Source organism: Polyodon spathula, chromosome 7 (genome assembly GCF_017654505.1).
Source record: "Polyodon spathula isolate WHYD16114869_AA chromosome 7, ASM1765450v1, whole genome shotgun sequence".
Lineage (NCBI taxonomy): Eukaryota > Metazoa > Chordata > Actinopteri > Acipenseriformes > Polyodontidae > Polyodon > Polyodon spathula.
In genome coordinates this window covers 57,339,359-57,358,131 of record NC_054540.1, presented here as the reverse complement: position 1 = coordinate 57,358,131, position 18,773 = coordinate 57,339,359, and the positions used below count along the sequence as shown (strand labels likewise).

The window sequence follows — 18,773 nt, the reverse complement described above, 5'->3', positions numbered from 1 at the left end:
TTCAAAGCACTCGAAAGCAGCAGGGAGGTAATGATACAAAGGCAGGAATAGGTGGAAGAGTCAGAGATGGACCCAGACAATGGAGGCTAATGGTGTTTATACCAAAAAGAAAGAAAAAGAGAAAAAAAATCACCATAAGGTTAAAATGAGTTGCTTCTTTTGAATAATTGGATTACTTGAACAAACATTAAAAAGCAATCAAACAGCAATACCATTGGTGGGCTGCTGCCACTGCCTTTGGGAAAATAGCAATTAAATCGATGACTGCTTTCAGCAGCATGTGCGAGCTAGTCCTGTGTGAGTGAGGTCAGACACAGAGATTAGCAGTCTGAGTGAACTGGAGCTTGAACTATACCGACTGTGAGTGAGAGAGAGAGAGAGAGAGAGTGTGTGTGTGTGTGTGTGTGTGTGTGTGTGTGTGTGTGTCAAGCACTGCATGCTGGGCTGGAGTTTGCATTTACCACTGTCTGCTCTCAAACTTTGCAGGGATCATTTCTGGCTTCTCTTGGGGGCGTTTCAAAAGGCTGGGAAAGGCAGTTTTGCCGGCTGGATTGGGATTCAGCATAAACTGTCTTGAAACTTTTAAGGTGGAGATTTCTTCATACTGATTGAGGAGGTAAACCTCACCTCAGCTGCAGTTTGTGGTTAACAGAGAATCTGTAGGAGGGGAGATACCATTCATAATAAAGGAGGATTATATTTACAAACATTAACTGGTGGCATGGTTGTCTTGCTGGCGTGGGACAGAGACAGACAGCAATGGAATGAATGTTATTTCAGCTCCCCTTGCAGGAATATACTACTGTGTTTAAATATACTGTAAAAGAGCATTGAAGAAACATTCAGGTAAGGATTGACATGCTTTTTGGGGTTTTCCTGGCTCTTTTTTATTCCCTTTAAAGTTTTAACGACACATGTAATATAATATAAATATATAATATATATTATATATATATATATATAATAATATAATAGTGGTATACATATATATTATTTATTACTACGTGGTGTAGGCTCAATATTTATTTCTCCTGTTTTAGATTGTATGCTTGGGTTCATATTCAATAAATGCTAAGCCATACTTCAAAGGTAAAGTGCTTTTAAGTATGAGATCATATAATAAGAATAAAAAAGGTTGTAAAGAGCCGGCACACATTGTTTTACATTGTAGTACACAGTGCATAGCTATTCTGCTATTACTGGGCTTTTACACACATTCCACAAAGAACATCATTCAGTTTAGATACATTTCAGAACATCCACACTGGTATAAACATGCTCACCACTGTTTAAAAAGAACTAGAATCCCTTACTGGAAAAAGTTTACTGGATAATGGTAAAACTTTAGAAAAACATGGTAGAAAAGACTGGAAAAACAAGGTAAAGCCCAGATAAGTATTCATGATAGTTACAGATAATAACACACACACACACACACACACACATACACACACACACACACACACACAGATGTTTGTATTTCTATATTTGTGGAGACTTCTCATTGACTCTCATTGTATTTGTAATTACTATTTCTAACTCCAGTCAGATAAAACTCCACACAGAGTGAAAGTCGACAACAAACTAAATATGTTGGAACTTTTAGTTTTTTTTTTAAAGGCATATTTATTTCTTAAAAAGTTGTTTTACAAAGTGGGCTTGTCCCCACAATGTCGTTTTTTCAGGAGTTACTGTCTTTGTGGGGACATTTTCTCAAATTTTGTCCCCACATTGATAGTAATACCTGCCCATACACACATACACACACACACAGCATAGTTTTATAATGAACAGCAAACATGCAATAATGGAGTGGTGTGTTAGTGATAATAGCACATGTAATGTGCAGCTATGTTTTTATACTTAGCATACTAGGATTGTGATTATTACTCATCTAATAAAGAAGAAAAAAACCAGAGAGTGAACTTGTGATACAAACCTGATTCACGGTGTGATTTACGCTCATCAGTTATTAGATGCACAGTGATGTACAGAGAGTTTGATAATCAGGTGTTAAGAACTCTTTCATGTGCTGGCAGAGTGAATCATGGATCCACAAAACACTGGCTTCCCCTCATAAGCTCTGTATACTATTCCACACACACTAGCTACCAGTTTATGTTAGGTAGCGCCAGCTCTGTTCTGAAAAGGGTTACTTACAGTTATTCTCTCCTACAGTACCTGTGATGTTTCTGTGTCATCCCAATGACAAACTTGAAAATGTGACATTGTTGGTGTATTAAATAAAGCACACACTCTAAAAAACATTTTTTAACAAAAACATTTTGGGTCCTTTTATAATAATAATAATAATAATAATAAATAATAATAATAATAATAATAATAATAATAATAATATATTTTTTTATTCAAATATACTTCTCCCATAGAAATAAACAGTTATGAGTTATGCATGTTTCTTGTGGGCATCAATTTGTTTTTCAGTTCTTCTATTTTCATTACTGAATTCAATTTGAACTTTAGAGGTATGTGTGGAATTGAACTTTCAGGCTGATTGCTTTCACTCTGTTGAACAATCCATCCAGGGCTGGCTCCTCATTCCCGTCCTGTTTCCACAGTGTAAACATCCTCACAGCTCTGTCTGCTTGGAAGGGCTGAGACATGAGAGAGAGAGGTCACACATGGAGCCAACTGGATTACAGCAACATTCTCAAACTCAGGGTCTGCAGGCAGAGAGAGCTCTGTGCAGGGAGACACTCTGACGCACTGCCCTATTCCACCACCCTCACACAACATTTCATTGGTTAGCACTTTCACACATATGGAACTCACACTCCCCACACTGAGATCAAATAAGCAATACTGTCATTTTTGTAATAAGTAATTTCCTAAGGGGATACTTGTATACTGTATATCATCTTAATTCTCCTACTGTTTTATTTATTTCCTGTTTGATAGTCTGTTTTGCGTGTTCTGTATGGTTCTCTATTGCTGTTATTCCTTGCTGGAATTTTTCCAAAATGATATATCTGTGGGGGAAGTGATATGGGGAAGCATTTCAGTGTTGCACAGGCTTCAGTACACTATACTTCACCTCCGGGCCTCCCCACATTGAGGATACAAAATTCCCATGTCCCTCTACTTCTTTGTCTCATAATATCTTCAATAGAGGGACAGTTTCCACAGCCAGGGTTTAAATGTGTCCTGATACTGCATTTTGCTTGGTTGTAGATGCGCTTTTGTATGCTTGTGAAACTGTGTGGGATGTTAGCTCATAAAAGAGGCTGTGCAATGGCTTTAAAACAAAAGTAATGAAAGCAGGTCACTTTGTAGTGGATAATACAACATGCAAGTAAATACTTCTGGTGACACTTTACATTATATGTCTCTGAATACTGTGTATTTACACAGTAGTTACTTAGTAAATAAACAGTATACTGGCTTTAATATATAGGCCCTGCTCTTAAACTGAGTGAGCTGGAGAGGAGTCAGGTTCATTGTGAGTAAATTCACAGGTTGGAACAGCCTCAATGGATGAAAATCCCAAGTGAGATACATTACCTTCTGAATCAAGGCTGGAAAATGGGAGTTCCCTCTCTTTATGGCAACGCTACTGCTGTGTATAAAAACATTCCTCCATTATATGATTATATAATTAACTCCTCAAGGAATATTCTGAGTCGTTGCCAAAGAATTTAAAATATATTGTTGAAAAGAACACAAGCATTTTTTTGGAACCATGTAATGATAATGTAGGTAAACGGTCTTTGCAGGTAATTAGTTCTGACATGTTCAAGTCTGCACACCCTACTGAAAATTCCAACCGCCCTGTCACACAGGACTGCAATTAATCAGAATTCATCACGTCAGTTCAAACTGAATTTAGCTGCACGCTTTCCTGCAAGACCGACACACCAGCTCAAGCATTTCTTAAATAGTTTTAAAGACTGAACATGATTTCGCTAGAAAGGCTATGAATGCAGTATGACGTCGTCAGCTCAACGGAAGACGCTGCAAACTGCATAGGCTGAAAAAGAGAAAATATGTTTTGGAGAAGGTTTCACCCTTGAGGCTTATAGCAGCCTCACTCATGATTGCTGCCGTGTAGAGATATCGTTCATTATTCCTTTCTCCTGTTCTATGTGGATTTGCATAAACATGCATGGTTGATCACGGTTATTAATTATAGTAAAAAAAGTAGCCCGCGGCTGTAAGAATGAGTGTGACCTCACACTGGACACGTTTCACATACATTCTACTAAATATAAGCCAGGCCTCAATGTAACCTGAGATAAACAGGAGTTTTAGTTGGGTTGACCTTTCTTCAGCTTTGTTATTGTGCACATACAACAAAAGAATAAAACCCTGGAAGTGAATGCTGGCATGCATCAAAAAGCACAGTGCACTAAGACACTGCTTGTAAGATGTCATGTGTGAGGGACCAGTGTTTTTAGCTTTACATCATGCAGTTCAAAGTTAAAACAGAACGACACCATGATAGAGAATTGTTTCTACTGTACAATCAGCTCTTCTTACTGTAAAGATGGCCAGTGCTTGGCAAACCGTAATTAAAACAGGACTAGACCCAACTGTTGGCTCTGTCTTTACTGTTTGGAGCAAGCTGCAACTAGAGTAATGCATTTATAACCTTAAAACTACTTATATGGCAGAAAAAATGGTTTTACTTGTAATTCAAGCTTGTGACAGTATACAGGAGGAGTGACGCAAGCTGAGTTTTTGGATATTTGCCTAGCTTCATGGTTTACAGTCACATTCCCTATACCAGTCTGTGTTTTTTATTGTTATTTATGTGACATTGTGTAGCTGGTAAAACGCCATTGCTGTCTATCTTTAGTGTGCATTAGTCCACATGGCAGATGATCATTGATGCAATTGAGTTTGACGCTGTGCCTCTGTCCTAAACAGCAGTGAATATGCCTCACTGTTTCAACACAGTTCACATTTGCGCCAACAGATCTGTGGCAGATGAAGGATTCGAACTGACAGGCCATTCACAGTGGAGATCAGGGCACTGTCATTCCATTCAGTCCTATTGGGGCAGCCAGACAGCTTTTAGTGGTTCCAGTCTGTTTTACAACCATGTAGAGTCCTTGGCTTTTATAGATGATAACCTGGACAGGGAATCTAAAAGCAGTGAGAGGGGATCTAGCAGCTTCACACCCAGTACTATGTTGAGCAGTTACGCATTCAGTGGTTAGGTGGAGTGCTCAAGAGGCCCTAGTTTGTGAACCCAAGATTATCCATTGACTTCCTATATGATCTTGTAGCAAGTCACTTTCACTGTACATTACTACTAAAGGTCATGCCTTGCTAGAGGAACAGACATACAGTGTTAGTCTGCCTATCTCTATGTTAAACAATAAACAAGTCCTCTTAATACATTGGAAGCAGTAATGATCAGTAATGTGTGCTCCCATTAATGAAGCGAGTGTCTGCACCACGGCAGAAGGCTACCACCTTTCTTTTTCTTGGAAGTAATCTGACCAGCAGCACTGCCTCTTTTCCGTGGTTGGTTGACTGGAGCTGAGATTGAGCTGCACTGTTTCCCCGTTCACAGGAACTAGAACAGAGGCCGCCCGAGAAGATGCAGCATGTGACCCCTTTATAAGCTGTCACCACTCTCTCATTCCAGCTCCAGCGACTGTGCACTACATCAGCAGCCTGTGTGTTATTAGGATAGAAAGGAGCTCTTTCAGCTTCAGTGTTGAGATTGGAGATCTCAATTATTACAAAGCGATAAACACAGTTGCAGGAGGTGAGTTAAAAAAAAATGCACACCTTTGAATAGAAGTTTTCAAACCATGCAATCTGTGTTTCAGATAGGGGCCATCTTATAAAGAGGGAGGACTGTATTTCATGTTCACCCTGTTCATTGCATATAGATTAATATAAGATTCACCTAAAGGTTTCTTACCCCTAGAGTAATGGGCTGCTATTAACGTGATTCAAAAGATGGACCCAGTTTGCACACGGATACTGCATTTAAATCTCCAATGAAACATTGGGAAGTGTGTGTCACATGATTCTTCTGAGGTTAGAATTATCAGATTATCCAGGAGCAATGCTTTTCCTGACGATTACAAATATCGAACTGAGCAAAATTTGACAATAAATCATGGAACAAAATACAATGAAGTACTGTCCAGCTGAGACAGATTTATACTCTTTCTCAAGTAACATCATCACATATTTATTTGACCCCACAGTCCAATATTAGCTTGATTAATATGTGGGCCAGCTGCAAAAGTTTCTCATCTGACAATGCTGAAACATTACAGTGCCTTGACGTCAAAAAGACAATGCACAGGTTGACATGGCTCATTAAAAATAAAGAAATAAAAATGCAATATGAGTCAATAGCTACTTACTGTGCCAGTCACCATCCAAACCCAGTGCAGTGTAACCTGGGGTCAAGTCTGTGTGAACTCTGAATACACATGTTTTATTCAGGTTCTGGACTGATGCATTTTCTCAGTGTGTGGCTGAATCTCGTTCATGCTAACCCAAGCCTTTGGGAATGTCACTTTTACAATTTGGATGTAAACCAGTTTGATAGACCTAACTGTAAACTTGCAAAACCACGCCTTTGAGATATTACTGGTTGAGTAACTACATCACCACCGCCATTCCCCATGGAAACAGTCTATTTATATTGTAATAACAATATAGCCTTAATAGATAATGTAGAACATATCAACAAAGCAGCAGAGAATATACATTGTAATAACAGCATTGTATACATTCCCAAACTGATACTTACTCTTTCATCCCTGGTGACCTCATACTGGGAGGGATACAAAGCTCTTTATATCGGGGCATATGGAAGAAGAAAATGCATGAGGACTTCAATGAGGATTCAACGTTTCCCTCCATATACAGCATGAAAAAAAAGGACAACTTTTTCAATTAATAATATATTTATTATGTGTCCAAAACGACTTCTTTCACTGCTATTTTCAATATTTCAAAGGGTTATAAGGAGAACAATTTGTGGGATCTTATTTTACGAAATGTACAGTGTGGTTAATACTCTTACTGCGGTGTCTCACAAACAAACCCTAACATTCCCTGGTTGCAAACTTTGCAGTGCAGCTTCTTTTGGAAGAACAATAATCATCAATGCCTAAAGGGTGCATAATAAAAGCATGGGGTAAGAGAATCTGTAATGCAGTTATAACATGCACAGTGACTTCTAAATCAATGTGGACATGAATGGGCAAGCTCGGTGTATATATCACTGTGGCAGAGTGGGTTGTACTAGCAGCTGTAACTGTGTAAATGTGAAGCAATTCAATTGCAAGTTACCAATGTTATATTAGTTAACTGCCTGTAACTCAAAAGCAGTACATGTGAAAAACAGATATAAGCATTGCTGGTAATTATAGTGGTTCACAGTCTGCTGATTATAGGATTTCATGCAAACAGTTGTACGTGCGCAAGGGTGCTGCCTGTTCCCCTGTTTCACAGCTAGAGCATAGCTCTCTAGGTTATTACAGGTAGCGTACTGATTGTATGATACCACACTATAAGCCAGAGGCACATAACTCCTGCAACTTCCAGATAACCAATTATTTCTGTCAATAGGAGTGTCCTTAATCAGGCTTGAAACAGCCAAACACATTACATTTGTTAATAAGGGATCCGTTTGCTACTTGAAACTTATTATTATTATAATTATTATTATTGTTACTACAAGGTCAAACTGTGAAGTTGATGGTTTTGCTGAAAGACACATCTAGTTTAAAAAAACCCACTAGGCTCTAGATGTATAGAATGGAAATGACCTATTTGAAGAGGTCTGGTAATACCTGCATGGCCGCTCTACAGAACTGTACGCCGTGCTTCCAAAGTTGAAAAAAAACAAACAACTATTTGATTTCCTTGTTCATATAAACCCATTCTGTGACTATTCAGCACTCCTCCTGTCTAGCAGGCTGTTGACAAAAGCTCTAATTACAGCACTCACTGATGTTGCTGTTTGCTATTTACTACACCAGCCCGGTGTCCTGCTACATCACAAACCTGCTGTTTTTTTTTTTTCTGTGTGGAACTTTGTGTTGAGAACAAATTGATGTGAAGACTAAATCTTTGATTGGAAAAGCATACAGTTTGAGTGCTTGATTACACACATTAAAGCAGTTAAAATGCCCCTCTGGTGCTCAAACAAGTCAGCTCAAAATAAACAAACAAAAAAGCAATAACGCAGCGGCTGCTCAGATAGCAGGCAACGAGGGTAAGAGGAAATACTGGATATTCCTCCACTCTGAAAGGGGGTGTGACCGACACTTGACTTGTGGTTTCTATTAATAACGTGCGTTCAAAGTGAATCATTATTAGTATCTCTGCTGCCCACAGCCTCTGCATATTCCCTTTTATAGGAAAATCTTAATTTCACAATGTTTTGTGAGTTTCCTAGTAACAAAATAACAGTCACAGGCAGGCTTCTGGCTAGGGGAGTTTTCTTATGATTCCAGATTTTAAAAAAAAATGACAGTGTTTATCTAATTCCATTTGGGTTTAGTGTCTGTGTTTGGTGAAAAATTCACAGACAAGTTTCAAGTTACACAGTTTTTTTTTTTTTTTTTTTTTTTAAATTATGTAGTTTGACAGAAGACAAATGTATCATTTGAATCATGGCTGTCTAACCGCTCACTGGTCTCTCCAGTATAGCTCTTGTCTCCCCAGTATAGCTCTAATCTCCCCAGTATAGCTCTTGATTTAGAAGGGGAATCTCCCACTCCAGTAATAGGGTTAAGCACACTGCAAGGGCATTGCTGGTGTGTTTAAACATGGCGCACGTGCAATGAGCACACACGTACTGAAGCCGTGTCTTCTGCAGTCTGGGTTAAAAATGTCTTCTAATAAGTGAGCTATTTAGTTTTATTAAAATAAACTTATTTTAAATCTTTCTTTTTTTCCCCATAAGTAAATAATTGTTGAAAAATAACTGCACTGTGTTTATTTGTATCTCCTGGATATCTTCTACTTTATGTTTTGTCAAATCCAAGTGCTTCAGTATATCCTAAGAGTTTTATTATTATCAGTTCTTGGTATTTGTTAACATTTTTACTTCTAATTGTAGGTACTGTTAATCTTACAATAAAAGAAATGAAGCTGGAAGACTAAACTGACAGACTTTTCAAGATGGCATGATGGATAATATAAACAGTTCTATTCACGCTGATCAAAATGGATTCGTTAACAGAGTGTTTAATGCTTCCTTAGACTTAGAGAACTCAAAAGGCACAATGAAAATCAGTGATGTGGACCTCTGTGACCCAAAGGATGTGGGTCAGGGCCTTGGCAAGGAGAAAAGTCAATTTCAAAAGAAACCTAATAACTCTGGGATTTGGAGGATCCTCAGCAGGAGGAAGACAACATCTGGTTATGAAAAAAGGCCCCATTCCATGATTCTTCCAGGGGAGTCCTCAGTCCCCAAATTATCATTTGTGGACAAAGTGAGATTCTTCAAAAAGCTGAGGTCTACCTCAAGGAGCAGAGGAAACAGACACTCGGAAGCCTCAACAATCAACAATGTTCTGAAAGTGGAGGGAGACCCAGAACAGCTGCATAGCTGGGACTTCTCATGTGAGATTTATTCCAATAGACATTTGACCAGACACAAAGCTTTTCGGCACTCTTATGGAGGCCACATCAGGGACATGGACTGTTCATTTGAAGATGTAGATTTAACCAGCCCTTCTGAAAATGCTATCAATGAGAACAACTGGCTCAGGGAAATTTGCAGACAGCAAAATGGCAGTGGGAACATGGACAGAATATCCAATGGGAAGAGAACTCCCCCCGTTTTCTTGAACAGTAACAGTTCAGTAGTTTGTCAAGAGCATGTCCTTAGGGATTGCCCAAAGACCCCGCAGGGAGGAAGACGGGCCAATGGTGCAGACGTCTGGAGCTACTTGAAGAACATTTCTTTCATGGGGAAAGTGAACTCCGGCATGGCGGAACAAAGTATTGATTCTGAATTCCACACCTTGGACAAAACCATTGATTCAGACTGCGCCTCCAGCGACGATGGAGATCCCAACCCCCCACCCAAAAAGAACAGCAAGAGCAAAGGAAGTCATTTCGGTGGGCTGTTCAGGTTTTTTAGCAGTATAACACAAACAGCAAGGAGATGGAGGAGCTCTGCCAGGTCCTCCACACAACCTGCGCAGTCCCCTCTGGGAACCCCCTGCGTACCGAGATCGGGACTCTCAGCTCATGGCTTGTCTTTACACTTAGGGAACGAACATCAGCCCTTGCCACCAATGGTCAAGCCTGTTCTGCCTTCAGACTCTGGGCTATGTGACCCCCTAACTCCGGCAACGTTATCAGGAGCCAAGTCCCCTCAAGTAGCTGTAAAATCAAGGTCCAGTGAAGATTCGCTGAGCCCCAATGGTTACTCTCCTAAAATGACATGCAAACCTGAAGCTCTTCCAAGTGTACCTCAGGGATCTATCAGTACCCCAACTTACAGCAGAGACCATTTCTCAAGTGAAGGGGGGAGTCACCTTGTGAACAGGACAAGGCTGGATAACACCCTTCTCCAGGATTTGCACAATGAAGGAAAAAACACTGAAGACCAGCCTGTTTTAAAAGGGTTCTCACATCATAAGCAGGAGCAGCAGGGCTACAATACTGACACAACCAGGGAACATGGATTACAGAAAGCAGCTGCACTCAACCACTCAGGAAGGCAGGAAGAAAAGGTAAGAGAACTTTGAATAATGATGACAAGTAGCTATCCTTGTATTCAGGTTTGTAATAGAGGGACTCCACATTAAATTTGATCAAATGCGACTTCATATTACTTATTATAAGTGTTTCTAAAACATTTGAAGGAGTCCTTATTACGGGTTATATAAGTAATAACAATTGTTAAACTATAATACAAATGATTTTATGTTTGTGCCTTTAACCTTGTCCCTTGCCAAAATCCTAACCTGACCTTAGTCACTATAAAGCTTTGTTTATAAGACAAGCTTCCCACTAAACCGTTTACTCCTGCTCTTAGAATAGTCTACACACAACATGGCCCCAAAACAACTACCACGCCCATCTACCTTGATTGACACGCTACCTGGGGCTCTTATGATATTAACCCTTCAAGTGGTCATCACAAACTGCTACAGTACAATTACAATTACCTTATTAAGAACTCTTGAATTCCTCTTTATGCTTGTCTAGTGTGACATTTATAGCTTACTGCATTAACGCCTTGGAAGTTTTTCCCCAAAAAACTGTTAATAATGTATTTGCAAATTACACTAAAAGACAAGCATAAAATAGAAGAATATGACAGATTATTTTTTCTAGTTGGCAGACTGACAGTCCATGCTAATTAAATTAGGGTTGTGCTTTAATTACACTAAACACAGACAACTTCATTTAATTAACATGGAACGGTGGAAAAGGCAATGCATGTATATTATGGCTTGCCTGGACAAACTGCTTGCTAATGCAAGCATGAATTTATTTCAAACTATGTGTTTGGTTCCAGGTATTATGAAATGCTTCCTGGTGGCTGGTTTAACTATTTGGTCTGTTATACCAGAGACTTTTTTGCAAAGTCATTCAGAAAAGGGAGGGCTGGTGTAGAGTGGATCAAACAGATTTTTAGAATCAGCTCTCAGCATAATTACTTTTTTTTTTAAACCTGGAATTACACCGAGTCATCTGTCCTAAAAAATCTTCTGTCCTAAAAGAACAAAGTTGCAGCAGTTTCATTTCCACAGGTCCAGTGCACAAAAGGTTAAATCAGACATTTTTGTGATAAGTCTTGTCTAGACCAATGATCTATCCACGGTCAATTAGGCGTTAAAACCCTGTCTACTTCATTCATAATCACATCTTCAGAACGTGATGACAGCGCAACATATAAGTATGTAGGGTATTAGTATATTAAATCTATATAGGTAATGCAATATTAACTGTAAAGAAGCAGCCAGCAACACACACACAATCCTCCAGTACAGGAAAGTACCCATTTACTGTACTTATACTGTAGATTTACCTAATTAACATTTGTTCAGAGTTTAGAGGTACAGGTATTTAATTTAGATATAAATCAACCCTCTCTTATAAAGATGAACCCACAATCGAATGAATGTCAAGGAAGTTCAGCATATTGAGTAACTGCAACTGCAAGGCAGATTTTGCTGCTCTGTGGGTGATAAGCTGCAGTTACAAATGCAATGAATGCGATTCTGAGTTGTCATTACTACACTACATATAGATAACATATAGCAAAGACTTTGGTCTCTGTCATGATCACACATGTCTGTGGGTAAGCCTTTTGCGCCATCTACTGGACAGCAACAACATAAACCCACATTAGCTAAAAACCGCTGCAGAATGAAGTTCTGTTATATTAACTGTTTCCCACTTTGCTGGAAGAAAATAACCTCAGATGGTGTAATTCTGTAATATAATTCTTCTGTATAATATTCAAATAAAAATCTTATGGCATTTGTACAGTATGCTATTTTATTCCCATTAAACTGAAGCCATAGGGCCCAACCAATTTCAAACACACTATAGACAGAGCAGATACTCAACAATTGGTTAACCCTTCGTTGGTCAAAAAAACCTCATGGGGCTTTGTTATGTAAATTAAAAAATAAATGACTGATGCTGAAGCAGTGGTGTACAATACTAGAGAGATAATACAGTTTATTTCTCTTAATTATTGACATGAAAAAAGGATCAGGTGGAAGACACATCTTTGGAGAATGAAACTGAGCACTTTCAAACACCAATGGATAACAATAACAGCCTATCGGATTGGAAGACCACTTCCCCAAAACGGAGGAAGCGGCGCCCAGCATCAGCCTACAGCATGATGCTAAATTTGCAATGTCCAATACCTGAAGAGGGGTCCATTGTGACATCACAACCCAAGCCTGCTGAGCAAGACAACTGCGTGGGCCTGCGCCTCGCAGAGCAGAACTCTCCAAACATTCCGTCTAAGTTCCAGACAAAGAGGCCCCTTGTGAGACAGAGACCCCACTCTGTGATAGAGGGTGCTGCCGTGGACCATGCAGAGGTTCTACATCCACCCAGAGTAAGACCCAGTGAGCTGTGTTCACCTATCTGCTTACAGTTCAGTTTCTAACTCTGTACCCTCTTGGAGGAGTACAGTAGCTGCCTGTGCTATTGCTTTGTCTTCTGTGCTTTGGTGTGACTTAAATCCCACTAGATTTCACTAACCATAACTAACCTGTCTTTGAAAGTATTGACCTGTTTTTTCATACATATTGATGTACTAAAGATGATACGAGAAATGCAATATTTTATTGATCTGATTACAGAGTTCGTTTTCACCTAAAAGAACCGATAGTTGGTTCTTTGCACATAGTCTTCAAATTCGGTTGATAAAAAAAGAAGCAATCATCGAAACTTGGCTATTGATGATGATCCCTTCCCTTGCAAAGAATCCAGTGTAATCACTCAAAGCTTGTTACTCCTTCCCACCTTTTCTCGTCCCAGAGATCTGCATTTAATGGGCTCTATCATTTGACAATCTCAGATATGCTGTATTCTGTGTAGATTTTTGAAGCAGCGTTAAGTAGATCTGAAGAGCCATTTACAGCAATCTCGTGAGCGACCAAACCCAGCAGTACAAAATGCAGCTTTTTCGATGGAGTTTTTATTCTAGGAAATGAAACTCATCTTCTCAGTGTGTCATTCAAAGCAGCCCAATGCAACACAGTGAACGTATCCTCACCAGGTTGTATTGAAGATTGTGGTTTTTGATGCAAATGTAACAGGCAATGCTAGGTGATGTACTACAAAAACCGACCCACATCAGTTTGAGACAAGATAATGGGGAATACGCAATCAAGAAGTTCACTAACTTTAACGAACGGGTCAGAGCGACTGGGGCGATTAAGATGTGCACTGTGATAAGCGAAGCACTCTCCGAAGCATGTGTGACATACACCATGCCCACGTGGCAGTTTAAATGAACATCCAACTTACCCAAGCTATTGTGATCCTGAACCAGCATACAAAGTTTAGTCACAAAGCCTCACCACACAAACACTGGTACAGCGTGCGTAGGGTGAGAAGCAGTTGGACACTTCCCTCTGACTCCTGGCAATGTGGGAGCTAGATCTGAAAGTGTAGCTATTGCACACTCCTAGTTTCATGCTTCTTTACCCTCCTTATTCTACTCCTAAAATCATGCTTGATTCACAGTGTAAAGAAAAGGTTCCTCATTTGAATTTGTTAATTATATGTGCTACTTTTCTGAACTATGTTGTTCCTACTTTCTCTCCGCAGTATACTAAGTGGCATGACATTAGATTGCATATAGCTCTGTTACTCACCCTCCAAAGGGAAAATGTATCACATCTGTCTTATTGCTGCTTCCATTTTCTGACAATGTGTGGTAAATCTATTTCTATACAGTGTCCATTGCCTGGCTGAGTTTCTATGATCTTCTTTTTTGTTTTTTCTTTGTTGTAGCTTGAGCCAAATACCTAAAAGCAAGCCATGTGGTATTGATGTTGAAATTCTTGTAGATTTTGATACAGTGTAACCCCCTTTTTTCCACTAATTTCATCTACCACACTATAAAACCAAAACGCTACCTTCAGAAAGTCTTGCGAATATATGGCATACTCAAAACATTACTAAGAAACGGGAAACCGGCTGCCATATGCTTTGATTTAAAAGGCGCTTAAAGATGTTTCTTTATATTCTTGTTGCTGTTTTCCAGCCTGCGTCTCGTCCTCCTGGACTCTGCCCTCAGGAGCCCCATTCCCGTGCCGCTGCACTGCAGAGATGTTGTTCCCTTCCCCTGTCCCAGAGCACTCCCACTGGGCTGGATGAGATGGGGTGGAGGGGACACACGCTACACAAACCAGGTGAGACAAGATGCAGCAGTATTGACATTACTTAACCTTGCCATTCCCAATAGACCTGCCAACAGGGGGCAGTGCTGACACTAACAGCACAGATTCTCAAAACTGTATTTGCAATACAGTAATCATTTTTTTTTTTTTTTTTTTTCTGGAACACAATTCTAAAAAAAAAAAAAAAAAAAAAAGATAACGACCACTTACAAGCCTCTAATAGCTGAGCTGTTTATTTCTGAATCGAGGACCCCCTTCTTATAACATTCATTAGATGTCTCGCCTCTTCCACACTGTGGAAGTGGTGTGTGTCACTTACTATAACAGGCTCTTTAGTGCTGCTCTCAGGGTAGTGTGAGGTAGCAGGCTGGGCTGCAGGTGGTCTGGGCTGTGAACCCTGGTTTCACATTAACGTTGCTCTGTCTGGCAGCTGAGGTTCCTCTGGGTATGGAGACCGCGAGGGTGCGTGACAGAGGCGGCGGCACAATCAGGAGAAGACTGCTGAAGCTGGGAGCTGAGCAACTTCAAGTTAATAAAGTAAGTGGAAAATAAAACGATACCTTCTTTTGAAGATGTAGGGTCCCACGCCATCTTAAAAACTACACACTGAATTTAAGATACCATCAGTGTATTACCCTGACAGGACCCCAATAGACACTATTGCACAGTTGGTTCATTCTATATAAGTATAAAAATATGTTTTGATGGCTGTTTAATTGATATTGAAAATGCATTTAGAACTTCAAAGGGGAGAAAGCTTGTGTCCCAACTGCTCATACCACCTTTGGGGAATATAAACAAAATGTCAATGAGGTATTCAACTCCAAAGAATTATACTGTAGTGTCAAACTGAGGGACACTGCAGCTTTAAGTTGCACACAAAGAAACACATCATAAGGTTGGATAAAACTAGGATTTAATGCAAGGTCATCTAAACTTAATTTATCTCACCCAAGCCCAGCTTTTCTGAATTTAATATTGAAAGCTGGTTCAATCCCATTAAAATTTTGACTAAAGAGGGAAAAAAGTGAAATTTTTACAGCACTTAATTTGAAGTGGGAAAAGAACCAACCTTGACATAAATGCTAGTTCTGTGGTGTTGCTGCTGAGAATGCAGGCTTCTTTTGCTTTTAAACTTTATTTGCAACATTATTTACACATGTAACAGTATCCTTGCCAAATCAACTCCAATTCCACATGTGATCTGAACTGGATTTGAATCCAGTCTAAGAGGTTATGAAAGGCATACATTAACCCACTGCACCACCTACAGCAGCCCCTTGTTTTGAGCTGAAGAAGGTGACATTGTCACCCATATGCCCATATTGAGTTGGAGGAAAAAGGAGACAAAGGACTCAAATCAAAGCTTTGCAGAACTTACATTCTGGGTGACAGAGGCAATGCAGCATGTCCTTATAGTGCAGGTGGCATTATGAGAATAATATTCCACACTCATCTTTTGCAGCATCAAAGCTGAAATCCCTGTAACTCAGAACGCGTTTAAACCTCTTGTCCTCATCTCAACCTTTGAGCTACCTTATTTGCTAAAACTTATAATAACTACTATAACAAATCAATTAAGGGATATAAACTACCATAAAATTCTTCAAAATTAACTTCAAACGGTATCTTATACCTTCACTGGATTGGCAGCTATCTCTTATTGCAGCTGTCTTCCACTTGTCTTTGATCCCATTTGGTTTGTGTGATATATTGTATAAACAATGGGAATGCAGTGGTCCTGTACTAAGGGGCTAGAGCAAGGGCGGTTGCAATGATATAAGCTATTGGTAGAATATCTCCACAGCCAATATGGAAATAACCAGCACACGGCCTGATAATCCATTCAAGCGTGCTACTGTATCAGGACCACTGGGAAATATTGCAGGTAGTTATGCAGGAGAACTCATTTTGTAATTAAATACGCCTTCATATTGTTACTATACGCCTATGTGTGTAATTACTGTGTTATTGCATTGTAATTACAGTGCTGTTAGAGGCACTTAATATAAAGTTTTTTTTAAGTGTATCTAATGTATATTCAGTCCATGCAGAAGCAGGATGAGGAGACATCTAATTTGACATTAAAGCTTGATAATCAAACTGATTTCAATACCAACTGTTCCTTTGTCAGTGTGTAAATCACAACGAATGGTCCAAGCAAGGTGTGCAGTGTTGAAAAGGAGGAAAGCTTCATGCTTGGCTTTCTGTGGAAAGACGAGCATCAGTGACTTGTCTTAAGGACAGATTGCACTTGTTTCAGCATTAATCTCATTAAATAAACCAACTTAATTAAAGATATGTCAGCAGAAAATAAAGCTTAAAAAGCAAAAGAGAAATGAGGGCGAAAGGTCTACGCCGCGCATGTGGATTGGATTGCATTAACGGCTGCCTTTGCACATGAATGGAGTTCTAAAATATACAGTGTCAGCAAAGAAGATCCCATTAATGTTGCAACAAATTGTGTTTGTCTGGGCTGAAGTTTCTTTCAGTCTTTTACCTCTTCATTTCTCCTCATTATCTCCTTGCCTTTCACTTTATGTGCCAGAACAAGGTGTTATGTCTTTGGGCAGTTGCATTGTGACCTAAAAGTACAAGAACATTTCACTGGCTTCCTTGATATTTTTTCCTTGTGTGTTTTTTTTTTTTTATTATAATGTACTGTTCTTATTTTCTTGAGTTAAAACTGTGCTGGAAGGCATCATTTATAACCTCCAACTGCTGTAAGTGCCATTAAGAGCATGCTTATTTGGTTCACAGTGACATGTTTTCGTGTTCAGTAAAACGAAACAGGATTCTGGCACACTGCAGCATTCACAAAATGATTTGACACTGCATCTCAAAAATATGATGAAATATCTCTTAAGTATTTATCTTCATTATTTAATCATTTACAGAGTAGAGCTCCCCCTTATTGTTTTCAATTGAATTTGTGATATCCTTCATTCTGATCCGCCCACCTTTAACCAGTGGAGCATAGCTGTGCTATACTGTAAGCATGCCTATAATCACACTCTTCATAATTAAAACAAAAAAAGGGCTCCGATCTTGCCCTCACCCCCTGCTATTTATATATACTGTAGCTGCAGCAATTTCTTCAGCTAGAATCCCCTGTTATATGAGAGCTGTCTTTACCTAAAGATGCCTTGGTTCCTTGTGAAATATAATGTAATCATTCACTGAGCTTCAGGAAGCAGCTATTCAAACATTCCCTGTTATAACCCCACACTGGCTATGGCTAAAATAGAGTTTTATAGCAGAATTCCATTGGAATTAAGAATGCGCAGTGAAGGTGCTGCAGGGCTGTGGTCTTCCAGATCTTTCAATACGCTGGTTCTAAAAACTCAACAGGGATCTTCCTGCTTTGTCCTGTACTGTCATCTCGAACTCTTTGATATGCAGATATGTGAACCACATCATACGCCCCCTTATCAGAGCCCTCAACCTTCCAGAAATGGAAGAGGCATCCAATCGCACTGGTAATTACTGGCATTCTAGTGCAAACTGTTTAACCATTCATTATTGTTAGTATTATTATTATTATTAGCAGTAGTTGTATTACTATTATTAGCAGTATTATTATTCAATGAATACTTTATATAGATGTTCTTAATATTGAATGTAGTACTTGTTTAATTTCCTTTAATGTCGGTTATATATACTTCTCTATTGTTGTTTTGACTTTGAAGGTTGATAATTATTCCAGCTAAATTTGCTTCTGAAAAGGCTCGGCCAATTAAAAAAAAAAAAAAAAAAAAAAAATGTGACACAGTAAGAAGAATCAGACAATACATGCCATAGGGTTTTAAACATTAAGTGCTAGGGAAATGTTGATGATGTAAAATATCCCTATTAAAAATAGCTTAAATTTTGTGCCTCTTGGTTTCCTTGCCTAAAAGTGTTCTGCTGTGACCTCACACAAAGCTCCATTCC

General features: G+C 39.2%; 1 protein-coding gene across 2 annotated transcripts in view; it reads left to right on the top strand.

Annotated features, from left to right (window-relative positions):
- Positions 1 to 464: 464 nt before the first annotated feature.
- The window catches only part of LOC121318912 (rho guanine nucleotide exchange factor 9), an 83,236-nt gene continuing 64,927 nt past the window's right edge, over positions 465 to 18,773 (top strand). The window contains exons 1-5 of one of the 2 annotated variants that reach the window (XM_041256111.1): positions 465 to 846; positions 9,065 to 10,691; positions 12,686 to 13,045; positions 14,705 to 14,852; positions 15,271 to 15,377. In XM_041256111.1, the coding sequence (XP_041112045.1) occupies positions 9,132 to 10,691; positions 12,686 to 13,045; positions 14,705 to 14,852; positions 15,271 to 15,377 (2,175 nt within the window). In that variant the 5' untranslated portion in view covers positions 465 to 846; positions 9,065 to 9,131. The remainder of the gene's footprint in view (positions 847 to 9,064; positions 10,692 to 12,685; positions 13,046 to 14,704; positions 14,853 to 15,270; positions 15,378 to 18,773) is intronic. The other variant, XM_041256112.1, reaches the window with a different exon arrangement.